This window comes from Heterodontus francisci, chromosome 40 (assembly GCF_036365525.1).
Source record: "Heterodontus francisci isolate sHetFra1 chromosome 40, sHetFra1.hap1, whole genome shotgun sequence".
NCBI lineage: Eukaryota > Metazoa > Chordata > Chondrichthyes > Heterodontiformes > Heterodontidae > Heterodontus > Heterodontus francisci.
Window position 1 is genome coordinate 956845 of NC_090410.1, and position 25169 is coordinate 982013.

At 52.5% G+C, this 25169-nt stretch overlaps 1 protein-coding gene across 3 annotated transcripts in view; it reads right to left on the reverse strand.

Moving 5' to 3' along the window:
- Window positions 1–205: 205 nt before the first annotated feature.
- ercc2 (excision repair cross-complementation group 2) overlaps window positions 206–25169 on the reverse strand; it is a 50456-nt gene continuing 25492 nt past the window's right edge. For all 3 annotated transcript variants that reach the window (XM_068018810.1, XM_068018809.1, XM_068018811.1), the window contains 5 exons: window positions 24547–24619; window positions 15328–15398; window positions 3563–3706; window positions 1309–1452; window positions 206–591 (listed from right to left, as the gene is read on the reverse strand). In XM_068018810.1, coding sequence (XP_067874911.1) covers window positions 499–591; window positions 1309–1452; window positions 3563–3706; window positions 15328–15398; window positions 24547–24619 — 525 coding nt within the window. In that variant the 3' untranslated portion in view covers window positions 206–498. The remainder of the gene's footprint in view (window positions 592–1308; window positions 1453–3562; window positions 3707–15327; window positions 15399–24546; window positions 24620–25169) is intronic.

Below are 25169 nucleotides of genomic sequence, written 5' to 3' on the forward strand. Positions count from 1 at the left end.
CCATTCCAGGTATTAGTCCAGTAAACCTTCTCTGAACTGCCTCTAACACATTTACATCCTGACCCCATTCCTCTGACTTCATCATGCTCCCTGGCTCCGACCCTGTAATGCCAGTCCCCTGACCACTATACATCAGCGGCCGACTGTAAGGCTCAGTCCCAGGCAATGTAAAAGAAATAGTGGTCACAAGCAGATTTGATCACCAGTACAAAATCCTGTTTATCAGCATTGGGACCAGTTAGTAATATTTTACAAACAACGCTCAAATACGAGGAACACTGCGTTAGTGCCCTTGGAGTGCACAGGTTAACAACCCCAGTCCCTCACCGCCTGCCTTGGGTCACCAATACCCTGATACAAAGCAAGACAAAGATGTGAATTCCGTCTCCTACAGAGCCAGGCGAGTCTCAGCTCACATATAGGAGCTTGGTCTGTCAGAAGTCCTGCTGCTGAGGGCTCTGTGCTGGTATCTTACCAGCTGCTCTAACCATTTTCCCATCACACTTGGTGAGAGATCTGCTGGACCCTGATGAGTATCTCCTCAGATTGGAGCTGATCCAGTGAAAGCAGTGACAATCCCAACTGATCCTCCTGTAGTTGCAGACAGGAAAAAAGATAAAATGTTAAATGATTAATAATAACTGGAATGCTCATTAACACCACACTGCACCTTCTCAGAAGCTAAAACAGGGGACGATTAACAAAGAATAAGGCCATTATTTGAAGAACAGCAGAGAAATTCTCCCCAGTGTCCTGACCAACATTTATTCCTCAACCAAACATCACAAAGAGACACAGAAATTGGGAAAGAGCGTGGGGAGAGGCAGACAGTGAGGGTACAGAGTAGGAGAAGCAGAGGCAGGGTGAGATTCAGAGATGAAAAGAAGAGTGAAAAAGAGAGACAGAGTGTGAGATACGGGGGGAGTGGGTGCGAGATGGAGCAGGCGGGGGGAAAGAGAGAGAAGGCGGGGGGAGAGAGGGCGGGGGGGAAAAAGAGAGAGGGCGGGGGGGAAAAAGAGAGAGGGCGGGGGGGAAAAAGAGAGAGGGCGGGGGGGACAGAGAGAGGGCGGGGGGGACAGAGAGAGGGCGGGGGGGACAGAGAGAGGGCGGGGGGAAAGAGAGAGGGCGGGGGGAAAGAGAGAGGGCGGGGGGAAAGAGAGAGGGCGGGGGGAAAGAGAGGGTGGGGGGAAAGAGAGAGGGCGGGGGGAGAGAGAAGAAGCATTTGAGAGAGTTAGAGGGTAAGATCGAGAGGAAAGTTTCACAGCAAAGCACGAGACAGTGTCAGGTTAGGGAGATTCAGTAGCCGACCTGTTTGAAGGGCTGTGCCATCTGTCGCAGGAAGTGCTTGGCTATCTGCACGGCTTCATCCACAGTGAGATTGAGGTTACTGTCAGTGATGTGCTCCTGGATCCAGCGAGGCAGCTTCCCGCGTTTATCAGCACGTGCAAAGCGCTGCCCAGAGAAAACACTTAGACTCAACGACAAAACCAGTGAGGGCACTTGGCCGTCCGGACAGTGTACACACAGCGCTCAGGACAGCGTACACGCAGCCCTCAGGGCAACCTACACGCGGCCCTCCAGACAGCGTGCACACGGCCCTCCGGACAGCGTGCACACGGCCCTCCGGACAGCGTGCACACGGCCCTCCGGACAGCGTGCACACGGCCCTCCGGACAGCGTGCACACGGCCCTCGGGACAGCGTGCACACGGCCCTCGGGACAGCGTGCACACGGCCCTCGGGACAGCGTGCACACGGCCTTCGGGACAGCGTGCACACGGCCTTCGGGACAGCGTGCACACGGCGCTCAGGGCAACCTACACGCGGCCCTCAGGGCAACCTGCACGCGGCCCTCGGGACAGCGTGCACGCGGCCCTCAGGGCAACCTACACGCGGCCCTCCGGACAGCGTGCACACGGCCCTCAGGACAGCGTGCACACGGCCCTCCGGACAGCGTGCACAAGGCCCTCCGGACAGCGTGCACAAGGCCCTCCGGACAGCGTGCACAAGGCCCTCCGGACAGCGTGCACAAGGCCCTCCGGACAGCGTGCACAAGGCCCTCGGGACAGCGTGCACAAGGCCCTCGGGACAGCGTGCACAAGGCCCTCGGGACAGCGTGCACACGGCCTTCGGGACAGCGTGCACAAGGCCCTCAGGGCAACCTACACGCGGCCCTCAGGGCAACCTACACGCGGCCCTCAGGGCAACCTACACGCGACCCTCCGGACAGCGTACACACGGCCCTCGGGACAGCTTGCACAAGGCCCTCGGGACAGCGTGCACAAGGCCCTCGGGACAGCGTGCACACGGCCCTCGGGACAGCGTGCACAAGGCCCTCAGGACAACCTACACATGGCCCTCAAGACAGCGTGCACACGGCCCTCCGGACAGCGTGCACACGGCCCTCGGGACAGCGTGCACAAGGCCCTCGGGACAGCGTGCACAAGGCCCTCGGGACAGCGTGCACAAGGCCCTCGGGACAGCGTGCACACGGCCCTCGGGACAGCGTGCACACGGCCCTCGGGACAGCGTGCACACGGCCCTCGGGACAGCGTGCACAAGGCCCTCGGGACAGCGTGCACAAGGCCCTCAGGACAAACTACACACGGCCCTCGGGACAGCGTGCACACGGCCCTCGGGACAGCGTGCACACGGCCCTCGGGACAGCGTGCACACGGCCCTCAGTGCAGTGTACACAGGGTCCATTACATGCTCATACAAAGTCTAAACAACGTTCCTGCACTCTGGACAGGGAGGCTATGTTGCAGTATCAGGCCCACAGTCCCCATAGTGCAGTTCTGATTTATATTTGACTGGCCATTCTTTCTCTGTGTGGAGATTTAGAAAGAGCTGCTCTTAACTCTGATGCTGCATCAGGAATTAAATTCTAAATGAGAATGCAGAGATCCCATGATCTGTTAGCGTCAGCAGCTCAGGATATTTGGGAGTTGACAGGAATTGCAGTGTTGGACACGGTGACTAGGCTGCATAGCAACAGCCCTTGGAGATAAATAACACAGGTACTCCTGCAGGCCCTTGTGGGAGCAATTCAAGTTTGTGAAATGCAGGTTCTTGTACTGTTTTCACAATCCTGGTCTGCTGATACTCTGCAAGGCACCGTGCTGAGCCTTTTCAGCTGAGTTTACTGAAACCAGCAGTCAGTCAGTATTATCACGGATTTATAATGCTGTCAGTTTGTGGAGACACCTTCATCACACAGACTGCAGCAGTTCAAGAACGCGGCTCACCACCACCTTCTCAAGGGCAATTAGGGATCTAGGGATGGGCAATAAATGCGGGCCTTGCCGGCGACGCCCACATACCGTGAATGAAACAAAAAAATGGGATGATTGATTATTTTTGCTGCTCAATGTGCTATTAAGGCAGCTTACAAACTAAGTTGTAAATCTCCCAGTTACTTGGATCTAAATAACACAGAAATGGATTCTCTTGCAGCTGAACAGTGTTCCTGGAAAAGCCACACAATCTGTGTTTAATTCAGTTCAATCTGTAATTACTGTTTCAGGTAAATTGTATATTTACGAAGATAGGTTTCAAATTACCTTGTCTGCAAAAATCATTAGCCCGTAATCAGTTTTCCCTCGAATGACTCTTCCTACACATTGAGCAGCGTGCCTCATTGCATCAAACGTCAGGAAATCATTCTCACGGATTTGAAACTGATCGCGTGTGTACTCTAAACGGGCCTATGGATCAAAAAGACACCTTTAAAAAAGAGTTTGGAGATACCAAGGTCATTTTTATATCATTTTTGGAGGGTGAGATTCCCTTCCAAGTTTCCCTTTTGCTTTATCCTATAACCCCCCTTCCAGCCTCTACAACCCTCCCTATCCCTGTAACCCTCCTTCCAGCCTCTACAACCCTCCCTATCCCTGTAACACCCCTTTCAGCACCTACAACCCTCCCTCCTATCCCTGTAACTCCCGTTCAGCACCTACAACCCTCCCTATCCCTGGAACCTCCTCCAGCCCCTACAACCCTCCCCATCGCTGTAAACTCATCCAGTCCCTACAATCCTCCCTATCCCTGTAACCTCCTCCAGCCCCTACAACCCTCCCTATCTCTGGAACCCCCTCCAGCAGCTACACCCCTCCCTATCTCTGCAACCTCCTCCAGCCCCTACAAACCTCTGTGTCTCTGTAACCTCCTCCAGCCCCTACACCCCTCCCTATCTCTGTAACCCCTTTGAGCACCTACAACCCTCCCTATCCCTGTAACCCTCCTTCCAGCCTCTACAACCCTCCCTATCCCTGTAACACCCCTTTCAGCACCGACAACCCTCCCTATCCCTGGAACCTCCTCCAGTCCCTACAACCCTCCCCATCGCTGTAAACTCATCCAGTCCCTACAATCCTCCCTAACTCTGTAACCTCCTCCAGCCCCTACAACCCTCGCTATCTCTGGAACCCCCTCCAGCAGCTACACCCCTCCCTATCTCTGCAACCTCCTCCAGCCCCTACAAACCTCTGTGTCTCTGTAACCTCCTCCAGCCCCTACACCCCTCCCTATCTCTGTAACCCCTTCGAGCACCTACAACCCTCCCTATCTCTGTAACCTCCTCCAGCCCCTACAACCCTCCCTATCTCTGTAACCTCCTCCAGCCCCTACAACCCTCCCTCTCTCTGTTACCTTCTCCAGCGCCTATGACCCGCCCTTGATAATCGCTCCTGTGAAGCACCTTGGGATTTTTTAGTAGGTTGAAGACACTATAGAAATCCAAGTTGCTGTTGTTTAGATGTTAATTCTTGTCAAGGGTGTTTGACAGGTCTCCAACACACTCCAGTGCTTGGTCTAAGTGAGCTAACACAGACATGGGCCTGTCTTCACATAGCAGGGCTCGTTAAATTGGGATAGGGAGCAGAAACCCTGACTGCTGTTTCCCTTCCTGACCCCAGGATCACTGAACACAACTGTAGTTCCCTGACTCAAACCAGTGGAAAGCATGGCCCTTCATAATTCTTGGGTCTCTCAGATGTTCTGCCATTCTTGCTCAGACTGTAAGCCACGTCACCCACTCTTACCGTGTATACTCATGGAAAAGCCAAATTTTTGAGACCAATTTTTGAGGCTAGAATTTGGGGGGGTTGACTTTCACGAGTTATATTTTTGAACTTTTTATGAACAAAATCATAGCCACCATGGAGGCAGGACATAATGTCCAATGGATGCACAGAACACTATGTGGCCATTCTCATGAAGTTCAATGACCCATTCTGCAGCTTTACCATCTAATTGTGGCCACTTGCTAGGCTTTCCCCTGTTGGAACTTTTATTCTTTGGCATCTTTGTGAGTGATGTGAAAAGCTTTCTCCAATCTTTGACATTCTTCTGGTGCTCTGAATTCTTTTGCTGCCGTACAATTATTCACCTTCTCTGCACATCCAATGACTTTTACTTTAAACTGTGCTGTGTATTTGTTGTTCTTCTTTAGTGGCAGATTGAAAAACTGTGGTGGGTCCTAGTGAATGTTTGGGTATTTATACTAGCGTGTGATTAGAATGTTCTGTCTGTGCTCTGAAAGTTAAGGTCGACTTTTACACGAGATACAGGAAAAATTCAAGATTTTTTGTCCTAAAGTCATGGTTGATGTTTAGACCAGTATTTACAGGACGCCAATAAAATAACCACAGCAAATGAGATGAATGATGGTTTCGGAAATCTTTGGCCAGGACACTGGGAGAACTCAATCTCTTATTGTGCTGCAGGATCCATAATGTTTCATTCAAAAGGTGCATGTCTGACAGTACTGCACGGAAGTGTCAGACTGGACCCTGCACTGAAAATTGAGAGTACCTTCAACACACAACCCTCCATAGAAATTTACAGCACAGGAGGTGGCCATTTGGCCCATCGTGTCTGTGCCGGCCCACAAGTAGCCATCCAGCCTAATCCCACTTTCCAGCTCTTGGTCCGTAGCCTTGTAGATTACGGCATTTCACATGCATTATTTTAAATGTTATGAAGGTTTCTGCCTCCACCACCCTTTCAGACAGTGAGTTCCAGATCCTAAACACTCACTGAACCTGCCTCCACCACACTCTCAGACAGTGCATTCCAGATCCTAAACACTCACTGAACCTGCCTCCACCACACTCTCAGACAGTGCATTCCAGATCATAAACTCTCACTGAACCTGCCTCCACCACACTCTCAGACAGTGCATTCCAGATCCTAAACACTCACTGAACCTGCCTCCACCACACTCTCAGACAGTGTATTCCAGATCCTAAACACTCACTGAACCTGCCTCCACCACACTCTCAGACAGTGTATTCCAGATCCTAAACACTCACTGAACCTGCCTCCACCACACTTTCAGGCAGTGAGTTCCAGATCCTAAACACTCACTGAACCTGCCTCTACCACCCTTTCAGGCAGTGAGTTCCAGATCCTCAGCATCCTCTGGGTGAAAAGAATTTCCCCTCAAATCGTCTCCAAATCTCCTACACTAAATCTATGCTCCCTGGCTTTGGACTCTTTCAATCAAGGAGAATAGGGCCTTCCTATTTACTCTGCACCCCTCATAATTTTATATACTTCAATTCGGTCTCCCCTCAGCCTCCTCTGTTCTAAAGAAAACAACCCGAGTCTATCCAATCTTTCCTCATAACTAAAATTCTCCAGTCCGGACAACATCCTCATAAATCTCCTCTGTATCCTCTCTAGTGCAATCACATCTTTCATATAGTGCAGTCACCAGAACTGCACACAGTACTCTAGCTGTGGCTGAACTAGTGTTTTATACAGTTCGAGCATAAGCTCCCAGCTCTTATAATCGATGCCTCAGCTAATAAAAGCAAGCGTCCCGTATGCCTCTTGACCACTTTATCTACATGCCCAGCCATCTGCAGGGACCTGTGGACATGCACTCCAAGCTTTCTCTGTTCCTCTACACCTTTCAGTATTCTATCATTTATTGTGTATTCCCTTGCCTTGTTTGCCTTCCCCAAATGCATAACCTCACACTTCTCCAGATTGAACTCCATTTGCTGCTGTTCCACCCACCTGACTAGTCCATAGATATCCTCCTGCAGTCGACAGCTTTCTTCCTCATCATAGAATTATTACAGCACAGAAGTCAGCCATTTGGCCCGTTATGTCTGCACTGGCTCTCCGAAGGAACAATTTACCTAGTCCAACTCACCCACCTTCTTCTCATAGCCCTGCACATATTTCCTTTTCAGATAACAACCCAATTCTCTCTTGAAAGCCTCGATTGAACCTGCCTCCACCACACTCTCAGACAGTGCATTCCAGATCCTAAACACTCACTGAACCTGCCTCCACCACACTCTCAGACAGTGCATTCCAGATCATAAACACTCACTGAACCTGCCTCCACCACACTCTCAGACAGTGCATTCCAGATCCTAAACACTCACTGAACCTGCCTCCACCACACTCTCAGACAGTGCATTCCAGATCCTAAACACTCACTGAACCTGCCTCCACCACACTCTCAGACAGTGCATTCCAGATCCTAAACACTCACTGAACCTGCCTCCACCACACCCTCAGACAGTGCATTCCAGATCCTAAACACTCACTGAACCTGCCTCCACCACACTCTCAGGCAGTGCATTCCAGATCCTAAACACTCGCTGAACCTGCCTCCACCACACTCTCAGACAGTGCATTCCAGATCCTAAACACTCACTGAACCTGCCTCCACCACACTCTCAGACAGTGCATTCCAGATCCTAAACACTCACTGAACCTGCCTCCACCACACTCTCAGACAGTGCATTCCAGATCCTAAACACTCACTGAACCTGCCTCCACCACACTCTCAGACAGTGCATTCCAGATCCTAAACACTCACTGAACCTGCCTCCACCACACTCTCAGACAGTGCATTCCAGATCCTAAACACTCACTGAACCTGCCTCCACCACACTCTCAGACAGTGCATTCCAGATCATAAACACTCACTGAACCTGCCTCCCCCACACTCTCAGGCAGTGTATTCCAGATCCTAAACACTCACTGAACCTGCCTCCACCACACTCTCAGGCAGTGCATTCCAGATCCTAAACAATCACTGAACCTGCCTCCACCACACTCTCAGACAGTGCATTCCAGATCCTAAACACTCCCTGAACCTGCCTCCACCACACTCTCAGACAGTGCATTCCAGATGCTAAACACTCACTGAACCTGCCTCCACCACACTCTCAGACAGTGCCTTCCAGATCCTAAACACTCACTGAACCTGCCTCCACCACACTCTCAGACAGTGCATTCCAGATGCTAAACACTCACTGAACCTGCCTCCACCACACTCTCAGACAGTGCCTTCCAGATCCTAAACACTCACTGAACCTGCCTCCACCGCACTCTCAGACAGTGCATTCCAGATGCTAACCACGCGCTGCGTGAAACAATGTTTCCTCATGTCCCCATTGCTTCTTTTCCTAATTCCCTTAAATCTGTGCCCTCTTGTTTTTAATTCTTCCACTGTCCTAGTCGTTTTACACTTCTCAGAGATTTGCCTTCATATTTTCTCTTCCATCTCCCTCTGACTGGTTGGGGGTCTGTAACACACTCCTAGCAGTGTGATTGCCCTTTTGCTGTTCTTTGTTCTGTTCAACCCATATGGTCTCATTTGATGATCCTTCTACCATATCATCCGTCCTCACAGCTTGAATTGTTTCTTTAATCAATATTGTGACCCCCCCACCCCCACCCCCGCTCCTTTTTTATCCCTCTCTCTATCTCATCTGAAAACCCTGTAATCAGGCATGTTGAGTTGTCATTCCTGCCCTTCGTTTAACCATGTCTCAGTAATAGCTATAATATCATACTCCCACGTTAATCTGTGCTCTCAGCTCATCTGCCTTATTCCCTAGACTTCTTGCATTGAAGTCTCGACCATTTAGCAGTGCCAAACTCCCTTGTTGCCTAATTTCTAGTCTTTGTTTCCTCTGCCTTCCAAACATGCTTACTAATTTTCTGCCTTCCATTTTCAACATTTCTTCTCTCCTCTCTGAGTCTACTCTCAGGTTCCCATTGCCCTGGTAGAAGCAAGAGCAACACCAACTGAGCCAAGCTGACACCAGATTACCAAATGTCACAGTGGGTGCAGAGAGGGTGCTTTTCAGTTTGGACTGAGGCACCAGAGGAAGCTTTACTGTGTATCTAACCCCGTTTTTTTTTTCTTTTTTAAGGTGGCCTTTATACCCCAGGCCCCTTTTATATTTTTCATGACGAGGGGGGCCGTTATTCCTCAGGCCCCCTTTATATGCATAATTTTAAAATACCTTTATTAAACCAGATAAATAAACAAAAAACTCAAATTAAAATGCCATTCTCGGCGTCGATGATGCACTCCAGTCCCTGCGGTGCCCACCGGTCGCGGAAGGCCTCAAGCGTACCGGCGGACACCGCATGCTCCTTCTCCAGGGACACCCGGGTGCGAACGTAACAGCGGAAGAGGGGCAGGCAATCGGGGAGGACAGACCCCCCGACGGCCCGCAGCCTGGACCTGTGAATTGCCACCTTGGCCAGGCCCAGGAGCAGACCAACGAGGAGATCCTCCTCCCGGCCCACGCCCCTCCGCACCGGGTGCCCAAAGATCAGGAGCGTGGGACTGAAGTGCAGCCAGAACCTGAGGAGCAGCCCCTTCAAATACTCAAATAGGGGCTGCAACCTCGCACACTCCGTATATACGTGGAACACGGACTCGTCCAGGCCGCAGAAAGTACAGGCGGCCTGGGAGTCCGTGAACCTACTTAAAAGCCTACTGCACGGGACTGCTCTGTGCAACACCCTCCACCCCAGGTCCCCGATGTAAAGGGGGAAGACTCCCGCGTAGAGAGACCTCCATCGGGGTTTCCCCTCGCCGCCAGATGGCAACGCGGACCGCCAGCGCGTGTCCGGCTGGCTGACGAGGGCGAGGAAGTGGAGAGTGTGCAGGAGCAGCCCGTACAGGAAACCCCTCCGCGCCGATTGGAATGGCATGGAGGGCATTTCCGAGAGGCAGCTCGGGTTATGGGACCGGCTCCCGAGGAGGGTTTCGGGGCCTGAGTCCTGACCCCCACTCGGCCGGGAGTGCTCCGCTCTCCTGAGCCCCCTCGCCACCCGCAGTGAGGGGCGTCCCGGGGGCTTCGGCTACTCCTCCGCCCGCCGGTCCGTCCCTGGAGTCGGCCTCCCGGACAGCCAAGGCGCTCACCTCCGCCGGCGGGGGAGCGCCCTGACTGGAGGCGACCATGTTCCAGACTCGGAATAGATCCCGGTAAAAGACAGGCAACTCCCTCAGAGAGGCGCGGCTAACGGACTCCACCGGGAGCTGCGTGTCGTCTTGAAGGCAGTGATACTGACAGAAAAAATACGTCGCCAGCGCACACCATCTGGGAGGACGCCCGACGTATGGGTTTCTCTGCAGGATCCGAAGGCAGCGAGTCGCAGCCTGGGTGCGAACGCACACCAGCGACTGGCCACCCTTCTCGATCGGGAGACTCAGGACCGCAACAGAGACCCAGTGTTTCCTCTTGCCCCAGAAGAAATCGACGTCCCAGAACGCCCTGAGGAACTCCACGCTCAGCCCATCCAGCCCCGGGGATTTGCCACTCGAGAGCTGGTGGAGGGCGCCAGTCAGCTCCGCCAACGTGAGCAGAGCCTCCAAACCTTCGGCGCCCTCCGGGCTGACCTGCGGCAGGTCCTTCCACAAAACTCTGCGCGCATCCTCGCTGGACGGATCCAGAGAAAACAATGCACTGAAATAAATATGGACCAGGAGGCCCATTCCCTCTGGATCCGTGATGGAAGATCCGTTGTCGGCCAGCAGTTGGATGAGCTGCTTACGGACCCCCCGCCATTTTTCCAGCGAGTAGAAGAAGGGTGAGGCGCGGTTCAAATCTTCCAGGATCTGGATCCGCGACCTCACGTGCGTGCCTCGGGACCCTATGAGCTGCAGGTCCCTCAGCGCACCCTTCTTCTCTTTGTACGCCTGCCACAGGGCCGGGTCCGCGACGGCATGACCGAGGCGGGACTCCAAGTCGAGCACCTCCGTCTCTAGGCGCCCGATCTCGGCTTCCCGCCTCTTGTTCGACCCCTTCGCGTACTCCTGACAGAAGATGCGGATGTGAGTCTTGCCCACATCCCACCATAGCCTCAAGGAGGGGAAGCCCCCCTGCTTCCTTCTCCAGTTGGCCCAGAATCGACAGAACGAGTCCCGGAATCGCTCGTCCTCCAGCAGCCGGTTGTTAAAGTGCCAGTACGTGGACCCCGCCCACGTGCGGAGCGGAATGAACTCCACCCACACAAGGCGGTGGTCCGAGCACAGCACCAGCCGCATGGAGGCCGCCGAGACGCGGGAGGCGTACGCCTGCGAAAAGCAGAGGCTGTCGATTCGGGATCCTCCACCTCCAGACCTCCACGTGAAGGCGCTGGAGTCGGGATGGAGATTCCGCCAGACGTCCACCAAGTTAAGGGAGCTGATCAGTCCCCTCAACTTCTCCACCGACGCTTGGCCGCGCTGGGGACCGGAGTGATCCCCCACTTCGAGGGTACAGTTAAAATTCCCCCCGAGGATGATGCACTCGCCGCTATCGATGGAGCTCAAGAGAGCGGACACTTGCAACGCGCCGGGACTGGGCGCGTACACGTTCACAAAGTGGAGCGGCACGCTACCCAGGCGAACGGCGAGATGGAGCAAGCGTCCGGCACTAGCTCCTTGACCCCCAAGATCTCCGGCTGAAAAGTCGGGGCCAACAAGATAGCCACCGCACTGGAGGTAGGGGTGGGGTGATTCATGTAGACCCCACCCTGCCACTCCAGGAGCCTGGTGGCTTTGTCTCCCAGAATGGTGTGGGTTTCCTGCAGAAAGCTCACTGCGTATCTCCCTTCCCTGAGGACTGAGAGATTGTGAAATCTGCGGCGAGACCCCCTGCTGCCGTTGATGTTGAGGCTGGCTATGGTTATCTTCATGTCAAAGGTACTTAAAAACCATCACCAACACTTCACTGTGAGGAGGGAGTGGAAGTGCACCTGGCCCTCCACTCCCCCAGCAACCCATTGAGGAACGCATTAAATCGGCGCCTCTCAACCAGTTTCACGCCCGCGCCCTTGCCCGCTTTCTTGAGGGCAGCACAGACGGACTGAATGATCAGCGCCAAACTCGATCAACGGCCGAGGGTCAGCTGAACTTTACTGCGGCAACCCCTGCAAGCCGCGAGGAAATCCCGGAGTTCCGCCGTGGGGATGAGAGGAGATTCGGTGGGAGGCACGAGGGACTCCACCACCTCACTGGCGATGGAATCAAGATCATCCTCCGTGCCCCCCACCGAATCCCCATCCTCCTCCAGGTCGTCACCGCCAGTGGCCGACACACCCACCACTCACTGTGGGGCGGACGACCCGGCCGTGCCAGCTGGTCCCACCCCCAGGATCGATGGCAGAGGAGTCCTCTCTGGGTTCTACGATGGAATTGGAGCCTGTGGGTACCAGCAGTTCAGGACCCCCCTCCACCTCCGTCCCCAGGCCAATGAGCGGTCCAGGGGAGATGGAAGTGCCCAACTCCGGAAATCCAGCCGGAGCCGGGACCAGAGGCGGAGAGAGGAGGCCATCTCCCGCTCCGCCAGCGCCCACAGACCCAGCAGTCGGGGCAAACTTTTCAATTATAACTGGGTCGGATGTGTTGGCGGCGTATTCTGGCTGCGAGGGCCGACCCTTTAGGGCCTCGCCCTCCCCTCCAATTCACTCAGGGCACCCGACCCAGTGGCAGAATGGGAGGCATCCCCAGGCTCCCCCACCACAAGCAGGCCTCCACTTACTCCTTCAGGAGGGGCCTCATGTACAAGGGCCTCCCCCTCCCCTCCATCCTGAGGGGTAGGGAGCTCCTGCCCAGACTTTCCAGCCTTGATGATGGTGGTGGTAGGGGAAACCCGGGGACCTGAACCAGGAGACAGCTCCCTCCCCTCCAACAGATGGGCCCTGCACCGCGTGGCCCTGTGTTACCTCCGTGGAGGGGTGCCTTCTCCTCTTTTTCCCAGTTAGGCGCGGAGGCTCAGAGACCTCCATGCCATCAGAGGCCTCCGCCTCCGCTCTCTTTTTTTTTTTTAGTCACCCTGGGCCTGAGCCCAGCCCTGGGGCAAGTGGGCTCCCCGAGATCGGGCCTTGGGCTGAGCTCAGGCTTGGGTTGAGCCAATGTGTCCAAAGGACGCGTCTCTTGATGTTTATTTTTCCTCCGCGCCTTCCTTCCACCTGGACAGGCACTCCCCACCCCGCCAGAGGCCGTGAAAATCACAGCCTCCGGAACCAACATAACGGTGTCTGGTGGAGGTGTAGGGAGGGTGAGAGGAGGTGCAGCGGCGCCACCCTGGGCCGCTGAGGTGGAGTTGGCAGCCAGGAGGTTGGGGCAGTTCTTATGAACATGCCCCACTCCCTTGCAGACATGGCACCGTGCCCCGTCCGAGGTCCAGAAGACACAATAGACCGCCCCCTGGAACTCCACAATGAAGTGGCCATGCGTGACCTCCTCCCGCGTCAGCCGCATAAATAACAAGCGGTGGAAGGAGTACACATACCGGAGGCTGTTCTCCCGAAGACCGAGCGGGACTGGGGTGAGCCCCGTCTTTACCTCCCCCCAAATGGTGCAGGTGGGGAAGGATGCGCTCACCAGGAATGAAGGGCGGGACATTAGATAAAATGAGCCTTTGCGCAGTGGCCTCCAGGGGGTCCACTGGCAGAAAGGTCCCGCCCACGGTGAGCCCCTTGCTCAGAGCCAGGGACACCGCCCGCTCGGTCCTCAGGAATAACACTGCCTTCCCGTACATTTTTGAGGCAGCAACAATGGCCGAAGGGCCGACAACCTCGGCCATTACCTTTACGCATACCTCTACTGACATGTTTGGGTGGACGTAGCTCTTGACCCCATGCTTCGATGTTATTAGTGCAGACGGTGACGGGGCAACAGGTGCAGCTGCAGCAGCATATGTGCGGGAAGACCCCGCCACCGGCATAGAGGGGCTTGCCATGGGGTCGCAGAGCCATGCCCACCCCCAAGAAACAAAGCACACGACAGTTTTCTCTTTAACTCAAGTAATATGATGGGGGGAGGTGGGGGATTGGGAGTAGAGGAGGATAGGGCTGAAAAGGACAAGGAGAGGAGAGTATAGGTGGCCGAGTGATGGAAGGGAGAGAACAGCTGCGAGGATGTTACTGTTCAATTGGTGGTTGGAGCACCTTGCTGCAGAGTCTACAGTTCAGTCTTCCAGTTAGGGGAGGGTTCTTCACCCGGGTCAGCTACAGCCGCCCGGTTCTCTCCCTTTTCTGCTGTTGTATAAAGATTGTCTTCAGCCGGACAGCTCCAGCCGTCCCGAGCCACACAGTTGGGGGTGGGGAGGGAGCCCCTTTTGTGCAGGATGGAAGATAAACACAAGAGCAAATACAGGGGCTCCCTATAGAATTTGGCAGCCTCACCCCTGGATCTTCCGGTGCCTTCTCCCTCCCCCAGCAGTCCAAACAACAAACAGTTCTCTGGTGCTCCAACACCCACCTCTCCAAAATGACTTGCAGGTCTTCTTGGTCCTTGAAAAAGTGCAACAGTTCCACAGTAAATGCAGCTCTCTCCACTGTGCCGTCACCTCTTTCCAGTTACTCCACTCAGCTGTCTCCCCTCCAGTTGCAGCAACACAGGTGCAGCTGCTCTCCCTGACTGCAGGCAGGAAGTGCTTCCCAAATTGCCCAGCCAATCCCATGCTGTATTTGCTCTGGCAGTGTTTGATGGGGACAGTGTAGAGGGGGATTTACTCTGTATCTAACCCTGTGCTGTATTTGCTCTGGGAGTGTTTGATGGGGACAGTGTAGAGAGGGATTTACTCTGTATCTAACCCTGTGCTGTACTTGCTCTGGCAGTGTTTGATGGGGACAGTGTAGAGGGGGATTTACTCTGTATCTAACCCTGTGCTGTACTTGCTCTGGCAGTGTTTGATGGGGACAGTGTAGAGGGGGATTTACTTTGTATCTAATCTGTCCTGTACTCAATCTACTTGATGCTGACACTGGCTGCTCTAATTGAAAATATTCCTATTCCCTAGCGTTCCTGTACCTTGATAAGCAAACTACCCACCAAAAAAAATTAAAAACTGCAATATATAAAATTTTACAGCAGTCCTCAAGGGTTTGTATATCAGCATCACTGTAATGTTCTGCGATGTGCTTTTATTTTACATCGAATCCATAGCATAGAGTCAGGCCATTCTGCCTCTGTTGGTGTTTACAGTCCACACAAACCACATGAACCAGAATCAAAGCCACATCACCAAACGACCCAAACAGCAAACACCTTGGACAGAGCAACACCTACCTTCAGAATCCTGCTCTGAGTGTAGACATAGGGAACACCAAACATAATGACAGCTCTTCCATAGTGATGCACTGTCAGAAAACACAGGAGATAAACATCAATGGCAGTAAATTAAAACACTAAAATGACCCAATGTGAACAGAGTGGGATTGCAGGGCAGAAGAAGAACAGATGAGGAAATGTCAGGGCAGCAGCGGCACTGGTAAAAAATTCAAAGAAATTCTGCAGATCAAGTCCTCAGCAACATGTCAATCAGTACAATATCACATGTACCGTCTCCCACGCACACGCACCGTCTCTCTCGCACACACACGCACCGTCTCTCTCTCACAGACACACGCACCGTCTCTCAGGCACACGCACCGTCTCTCTCTCACACATACATGCACCGTCTCTCACACACACACGCACGCACCGTCTCTCTAGCACACACACGCACCGTCTCTCTCTCACAGACACACGCATCGTCTCTCAGGCACACGCACCGTCTCTCTCTCACACATACATGCACCGTCTCTCACACACACACGCACGCACCGTCTCTCACATACACACGCACGCACCGTCTCTCACACACGCACTGTCTCTCTCTCTCACACACAGACACGCACCGTCTCACACACACACACGCACCGTCTCTCACACACACACACGCACCGTCTCTCACACACACACACGCACCGTCTCTCTCACACACACACGCACCGTCTCTCTCACACACACACGCACCGTCTCTCTCACACACACACGCACCGTCTCTCTCACACACACACACGCACCGTCTCTCTCACACACACACACGCACCGTCTCTCTCACACACACACACGCACCGTCTCTCTCACACACACACCGTCTCTCACACACACACACACGCACCGTCTCTCACACACACACACACGCACCGTCTCTCACACACACACACACGCACACACACACACACGCACCGTCTCTCTCTCACACACACACGCACAGTCTCTCTCTCTCACACACACACGCACCGTCTCTCTCTCTCACACACACACGCACCGTCTCGCTCTCTCACACACACACGCACCGTCTCTCACACACACACACACGCACCGTCTCTCACACACACACACACGCACAGTCTCTCTCTCACACACACACGCACCGTCTCTCTCACACACACACACGCACCGTCTCTCTCACACACACGCACCGTCTCTCTCTCTCACACACACACACACACGCACCGTCTCTCACAGACACACACACACACACCGTCTCTCTCTCTCACACAGACACGCACCGTCTCTCTCACACGCACGCACACACGCGCACACACACGCACCGTCTCTCTCCCACACACGCACACACACCGTCTCTCACGCACGCACCGTCTCCCTCACGCACGCACGCACCGTCTCTCTCACGCACGCACGCACACGCACGCATGCACCGTCTCTCTCACACACGCACCGTCTCACACACACGCACGCACCGTCTCACACACACGCACGCACCGTCTCACACACACACCGTCTCTCTCACGCACACGCACCGTCTCTCACGCACACGCACCGTCTCTCTCACGCACACGCACCGTCTCTCTCACGCACACGCACCGTCTCTCTCACGCACACGCACCGTCTCTCTCACGCACACGCACCATCTCTCTCACGCACACTGTCTGTCACACCCCAACCTACTCTCACATATACCATCTCATACACACACTTGTCTGTCTCTCTCACACCGTGGGTGTATCTGCACAAAATGGACTGAAGCAGTTCAAGAAGGCAGCTCACCACCACCTTGTCGGGGGCAATTAGGGAAGGGAATAAATGCTGAAATAAAAACAAGAAATTCTGGAACCACTCAGCAGGTCTGGCAGCATCTGTGAAAAGAGAAGCAGAGTTAACGTTTCCGGTCAGTGACCCTTCTTCGGAACTGACAAATATTAGAAAAGTCACAGGTTTAGTTTAGTTTAGTTTAGTTTAGAGATACAGCACTGAAACAGGCCCTTCGGCCCACCGAGTCTGTGCCGACCATCAACCACCCATTTATACTAATCCTACACTAATCCCATATTCCTATCACATCCCCACCTGTCCCTATATATTTCCCTACCACCTACCTATACTAGGGGCAATTTATAATGGCCAATTAACCTATCAACCTGCAAGTCTTTGGCATGTGGGAGGAAACCGCAGCACCCGGAGGAAACCCACGCAGACACAGGGAGAACTTGCAAACTCCGCACAGGCAGTACCCAGAATCGAACCCGGGTCCCTGGAGCTGTGAGGCTGCGGTGCTAACCACTGCGCCACTGTGCCGCAAGTTATAAGCAAGTGAGGTGGGGGTGGGGCAAGAGATAACAAAGGAGGTCTAGATTGGACCAGGCCACACAGCTGACCAAAAGGTCACGGAGCAAAGACAAACAATATGTTAATGGTGTGTTGAAAGACAAAGCATTAGTACAGATTAGGTGTGAATACACTGAATATTGAACAGCAGCAAGTGCAAACCTGAAAAAAACAGTGTGTAAGCAAACTGAACAGACTAAGATGAAATGAAATAAATGCAAAAAAAAAATTGTAAAAAATGTAAAATAGAATGTAAAAAAAAAAAGAAGAAAAAATAACTAAAAATGAAAGTAAAATGGGGGGGCTGTCATGCTCTGAAATTATTGAACTCAATGTTCAGTCCGGCAGGCTGTGGTGTGCCTAATCGGTAGATGAGATGCTGTTCCTCGAGCTTGCGTTGATGTTCACTGGAACACTGCAGCAATCCCAGGACAGAGATGTGAGCATGCAAGCAGGGGGGAGTGTTGAAATGGCAAGCAACCGGAAGCTCAGGGTCCCACTTGCGGAGTGAGCGGAGATGTTCCGCAAAGCGGTCACCCAGTCTGCGCTTGGTCTCCCCAATGTAGATGAGCCTACACTGTGAGCAGTGAATACAGTATACTACATTGAAAGAAGTACAAGTAAATCGCTGCTTCACCTGAAAGGAGTGTTTGGGGCCTGGGATAGTGAGGAGAGAGGAGGTAAATGGGCAGGTATTACACCTCCTGCAATTGCAGGGGAAGGTGCCATGGGACGGGGACGAGGTGGTGGGGGTAATGGAGGAGTGGACCAGGGTGTTGCGGAGGGAACGATCCCTTCAGAATGCTGACAGGGGAAGGGAGGGGAAGATGTGACTGGTAGTGGCATCACGCTGGAGGTGGCGGAAGATGATCCTTTGGATATGGAGGCTGATGGGGTGGAAAGTGAGGACAAGGGGAACCCTGTCACGGTTCTGGGAGGGAGGGGAAGGGGTGAGGGTAGAGGTGCGGGGAATGGGCCGGACACGGTTGAGGGCCCTGTCAACCACAGTGGGGGGAAATCCTCGGTTGAGGAAAAAGGAGGTCACATCAGAAGCACCGTCATGGAAGGTAGCATCATCAGAGCAGATGCGTCGGAGACGGAGAAACTGGGAGAATGGAATGGAGTCCTTACAGGAGGTAGGGTGTGAAGAAGAGTAGTCGAGGTAGCTGTGGGAGTCGGTGGGCTTATAATGGATATTAGTAGACAACCTATCCCCAGAGATGGAGACAGATAAGTCGAGGAAGGGAAGGGAAGTGTCAGAGATGGACCATGTAAAGGTGAGAGAAGGGTGGAAATTGGAAGCAAAGTTGATAAAGTTTTCCAGTTCGGGGCGGGAGCAGGAAATGGCACCGATACAGTCATCAATGTACCGGAAAAAGAGTTGGGGGAGGGGGCCTGAGTAGGACTGGAACAAAGAATGCTCGACATATCCCACAAAAAGACAGGCATAACTAGGACCCATGCGGGTACCCATAGCGACACCTTTTACTTGAAGGAAGTGCGTGGAGTTGAAGGAGAAGTTGTTCAATGTGAGAACAAGTTCAGCCAGGCAGAGGAGGGTGGTGCTGGATGGGGACTGGTTGGGCCTCTGTTCCAGGAAGAAGCGGAGAGCCCTCAAACCACCCTGGTGGGGGATGGAGGTGTAGAGCGATTGGACGTCCATAGTGAAGAGGAGGCGGTTGGGACCAGGAAACTGGAAATTGTCAAAATGACGTAGGGCGTCAGAAGAGTCACGGATGTAGGTGGGAAGAGACTGGACCAGCGGAGAAAAGATAGAGTCTAGATAGGAAGAAATAAGTTCAGTGGGGCAGGAGCAGGCTGACACAATGGGTCTGCCGGGACAGTCCCGTTTGTGGATTTTGGGAAGGAGGTAGAAGCGGGCTGTCCGGGGTTGCGGGACTATGAGGTTGGAAGCTGTAGAGGGAAAGTCTCCAGAGGAGATGAGGTCAGTGACAGTCCTTTGGACGGTGGCTTGATGTTCGGTGATGGGGTCATGGTCCAGAGAGAGGTAGGAAGAAGTGTCCGTGAGTTGGTGCTGAGCTTCTGCAAGGTAGAGGTCGGTACGCCATACGACAACAGCACCACCCTTGTCTGCAGGTTTGATGACCATGTCGGGGTTAGACCTGAGAGAACAGAGTGCCTCAAGTTCAGAGGGGGACAGGTTAGAGTGAGTGAGGGGGGCAGAGAAATTGAGATGACCAATGTCTCGCCGACAGTTTTCAATGAAGAGATCAAGAGCAGGTAAGAGGCCAGGGGGAGGGGTCCAGGTAGAGGGAGAATGCTGGAGACGGGTGAATGGGTCTGCTGGTTGCGGGGAGGACTCCTGGTCAAAGAAGTGAGCCCGGCGCGAAATTCATTGAGGTGGGGGCGTAAGGGGATAAAACTGAGACCTTTGCTGAGTACAGAACGCTCAGCATCAGAGAGGGGGAGGTCAGAGGGTATAGTGAATACACGGCAAGGGGTCAGATCAGAAGGGGTGGGGTCAGAGGGAAGTGAAGAGGAAGGAGGATCTGGAGGGGCATTAGTCCCCATCAGCTGCTGGAGCTTGCGTTCCTTAACCCCTGAAGGGAAGAAAAAAGTTTTTTGTTAATGCGTCGGATGAGACGAAAGATGAAATGAAACTGCGGAGTAGAACAGCTTTGAGATAAGGTGAGGCGGTGCTGCTGGAGAGAGAGGTCCAGTGTGTGCATGTGGTGGTGCATAGCACTGAGTGTGGATCTCAGGATGCGGTGAGAGTAGCAGTCTGAGGAACGTTGTATTTCTCGGAGATACCTGTGATCCTGGTGGATTCAAAGCATGATGGGTGAAACTGCAGTTGGAATCCACGTGGAATAAATGCTGGCCTTGCCAGCGACACCCAGATCCCATGAAAATAAAACACACATACCCCTCTCCCCCCTCCCTGCAGTAACGTATCTATCTGTGCAGTATCTCGCACACCACATCATACACACTGTCGCTAACAATGCTGAAAAATGTAGAACAAAACATCAGCTCAACAACACAGAGGATTACTTGGTTCCAGCAACAACGTGCATTGATATAGCACCGTAATGGTGTAAAACATCCCAATGCACTTCTCTGGGGTGATTCAGACAAAATTTGACTCCGGACCATATTAGGTCAGGTGACCAAAAGCTTGCTCAAAGAGTTAGGTTTTAAGGAGCATCTTAAAGGAACCTTCCGGGAACGGAGCGGAGAGCAGGCGAATCTCTTCCAGCTCGCTGGAGTTTTGAAAAAAAAAAGCCAACAGTGACGTCAGAGGAGAGCTGCAAGGTGATTGGTTGGTGAGTAGCAGCTGTCAGAATATCTTAAAAAAATAAGGGGAAAGTTTTTTTTGAAAAAAAAACGTCTGGTGATAAGGTGAGTACTACTAAAGTGTTTCATTTTTAAGGACTTTAGATTGGAGTGGGTAGAACAAGGCCCCTAGTATAATTAGTATTTTTTAATTAAGGGAGTAACGAATTAACCTAAGGGTAAGTCATGACAGGAGAGCTCAGCCCCGTGATATGCTCCTCCTGTGCTATGTGGGAAATCAGGGACGCTTCCAGTGTCCCTGACGACCATGTGTACAGGAAGTGTATCCATCTGCAGCTACTGACTACCCGCATTATGGAGCTGAAGCTGTGGGTGGATTCACTGTGGAGCATCCGCGATGCTGAGTACGTCGTGGATAGCACATTTAGTGAGCTGGTCACACCACAGGTAACGGCTGCACAGGCGGAAAAGAGATGGGTGACCACCAGGCAGAGTAGTAGGCACAGGCAGGTAGTGCAGGGGTCCCCTGTGGCCATCCCCCCTCTCAAACAGATATACTGCTTTGGATACTGTTGGGGGGTGGTGGGGGGGATGACCTCCCAGGGGAAAGCAGCAACAGCCAAGTTCGTGGCACCACGGAGGGCTCTGCTGCACAGCAGGGGAGGAAAAGGGTTGGAAGAGCTATAGTGATAGGGGATTCTATCGTAAGGGGTGCAGATAGGCGTTTCTGTGGCCGCAAACGAGGCTCCAGGATGGTATGTTGCCTCCCTGGTGCTCGGGTCAAGGATGTCTCGGAGTGGCTGCAGGACATTCTGAAAGGGGAGGGTGAGCAGCCAGAGGTCATGGTCCATATTGGTACTAACGACATAGGCAGGAGGAGAGATGAGGTCCTGAATATAGGGAGTTAGGCAGAAGGTTAAAAAGCAGGATCTCTAGGGTTGTAATCTCAGGATTACTCCCTGTGCCACGTGCTAGTGAGGGTAGGAATAGGAGGATTAGGCAAATGAATGCATGGCTGAAGAGCTGGTGTAGGCCGGGAGGGCTTCAGCTACTTGGATCATTGGGATCTCTTCTGGTGCAGAGGTGACCTGTACAAGAAGGACGGGTTGCATCTGAACTGGAAGGGGACCAATATCCTTGCGGGGAGGTTTGCTAGTACTACTCGGGAGGGTTTAAACTAGTCTTGCAGTGGGGTGGGACCCAAAGTAGTAGTCTCTCCGATGAGATAGTTGAGGCAAATGTAGAGGTTAAAGCAAGCAAGTCCAGTAGGCAGGCCGGGCAGGGGCAGGACAGGGAGTGTGGAAGGTCTGGTAGGCTAAAACGCATTGACTTTAATGCAGATGAACTCAGAGCATGGATCGGTACATGGGATTGTGATATTATAGCTATTACGGAAACGTGGTTGAGGGATGGGCAGGACTGGCAGCTCAATGTTCCAGGGTACCGATCCTTCCGGCATGACAGAGGTGGAGGTAAGAGAGGAGGGGGAATTGCAGGATTGATTAGGGAGAATATCACAGCAGTACTTAGAGAGGATATCCCGGGGGGAATGTCCAGCGAGGCCATATGGGTAGAACTTAGAAATAAGAAAGGGGTGATCACTTTGATGGGATTATACTATAGGCCCCCCAATAGTCAGAGGGAAGTGGAGGAGCATATATGTAGGGAAATCACAGATAGGTGTAGGAATTATCGGGTTGTAATAGTAGGTGATTTTAACTTCCCTAATATTGACTGGGACTGCCTTAGTGCTAAGGGATCAGATGGAGAAGAATTTGTTAAGTGCATCCAGGATTGTTTTCTGAAGCAGTATGTGGATGGCCCTACTAGAGAAGGGGCTACACTCGACCTCCTCTTAGGAAATGAGGATGGGCAGGTGGTTGATGTGCCAGTGGGGGAGCACTTTGGGACCAGTGACCATAACTCTATCAGCTTCAAGATAGTTATGGAAAAGGATAGGACTGGTCCTCAGGTTGAAGTCCTAAATTGGGGGAAGGCTAATTTCGATGGCATCAGACAGGAACTCTCAAAAGTTGAATGGGAGAGGCTGTTTACAGGTAAAGGGACGTCTGGCAAGTGGGAGGCTTTGAAAAGTGAGATAGGAAGAGTTCAGGGCCGGCATGTTCCTGTTAGATGGAAGGGCAAGGCTGGCAAGTTTAGGGAACCTTGGTTGACAAGGGATATTGAGGGTCTGGTCAGGACAAAGAAGGAGGCATATGTCAGGTATATGCAGCTGAAATCAAGCGAGTCCCTCGAGGAGTATAAGGGATGTAGGAGTACACTTAAGAAGGAAATCAGGAGGGCGAAAAGGGGCCATGAGATTTCCCTGGCAGATTAGATAAAGAAGAATCCTGAAAGATTCTATAATTATATTAAGAGTAAAAGGGTAGCTAGGGAGAGAGTAGGTCCCTTTAAGGATCAGTATGGTAATCTATGTGTGGAGCCAGGGGAAATGGGTGAGGTCTTAAATGAATACTTCTCGTCTGTATTTACTGTGGAGAAGGTCATGGAAGCTAGTGAGTGCAAGGGAGGAAACAGCGATATCCTGGAGCATATCAACATTACAAAGGAGGAGGTGTTGGAGGTTTTGAAGTGCATTAAGGTGGATAAATCCCCAGGGCCTGACCAGGTGTATCCTAGGATGCTATGGGAAGCAAGGGAGGAGATTGCTGGGGCCCTGGCAGAGATTTTTGTAATGTTGTGCCTTTATTTAAGAAGGGCAGCAGGGATAAGCCAGGGAACTACAGGCCAGTGAGCCTTACATCAGTGGTGGGAAAGTTATTGGAAGGGATTCTGAGACACAGGATTTATATGCATCTGGAAAGGCATGCTCTGATTAGGGATAGTCAGCAAGGCTTTGTGCGTGGGAAATCATGTCTCACGAATTTGTTTGAGTTTTTCGTGGAGGTGACCAAGAGGATTGACGAGGGCAGGGCGATGGATGTTGTCTACATGGACTTTAGCAAGGCCTTTGACAAGATCCCGCATGGTTGGCTGGTCCAGAAGGTTCGAACACATGGGATCCAGAGTGAGCTAGCCAGTTGGATACAAAATTGGCTTGGTGATAGGAGGCAGAGGGTGGTAGTGCAGGGTTTTTTTTCAGATTGCAGGCCAGTGACCAGTGGTGTGCCGCAGGGATCGGTGCTGGGCCCTCTGTTGTTTGTCATATATATTAATGACTTGGATGTGAATGTAGGGGGCATGATTAGTAAGTTTGCAGATGATACCAAAATTGGTGGTATAGTGGACAGTGAAGAAGGTTGTCTCAGGTTAAAACAGGATATAGATCAACTGGGAAAGTGGGCAAGGCATTGGCAAATGGAATTTAATGCAGACAAGTGCGAAGTGATGCATTTTGGGAAGTTAAACCAGGGCAGGACATATCCAGTGAATGGCAGGGCCCTGGGGAGTGTTGTTGAGCAGAGAGACCTTGGGGTGCAAGTACATAGTTCCCTGAAAGTGGCAACACAGGTAGACAGGGTGGTGAATTGGACGGTATGTAAATTGGGAGACCAATTCCGCTACTCTCCTAAGTTTATTTTGATAAAACACACTCCATTGTGATGAGGCAGAGATTCATATTTCACTCACACATCACAGTGTAAAAAGACAAAGATTAATTCTGGCACTGACCAAAATCTATTCCCTCGGAGACCTTCCCTCTTGCGACAGACAGCAGGATGGCCCCTCGCCCATTCTCACATGCCTGCCAATGGAACAGAGATATCACTGGAGGGAGTCACAGCACAAGGAATGAAATGCAGCCTCAACTAATTCACACAGGCTGCATTCTGGCCCCTTATTCACTCCCTCGCTTGTTGGGGGTACAGTTTTATCAATTGTAGGCAGCCTCCAGGGCAAACATTACCCAAGTGACAATTCTTCCTGTGTCAGCCGAAACAATTAGCCCAATTGAGTGTGGAGGACAGCGGTGCCCAACCCTGCTCTCACCAGACATCCAAAGCACATATAATATCTTGCACAGGTTTCTGACAGCAGTCGGCAGCAGGTTCCCTGACAAATAGTCCCTTTCCTAAACAAACACTGACTGTGGATTAAATTTGGCATTTCCTGATTTTAAATACGCACCAGCAACATTCCCTCTAATTTTTTTGGAGTACACAGGTGATTTATTAAAGTGCGCGGCTCCTTTAAATATGTTTGCATGACCTCACATAGGCAGGTAACTTAAAAAGGCCGACTACTGTGCAGCCTGTAAAGGGACACTAAGGTTGCTGTACACATAGGGAACAATG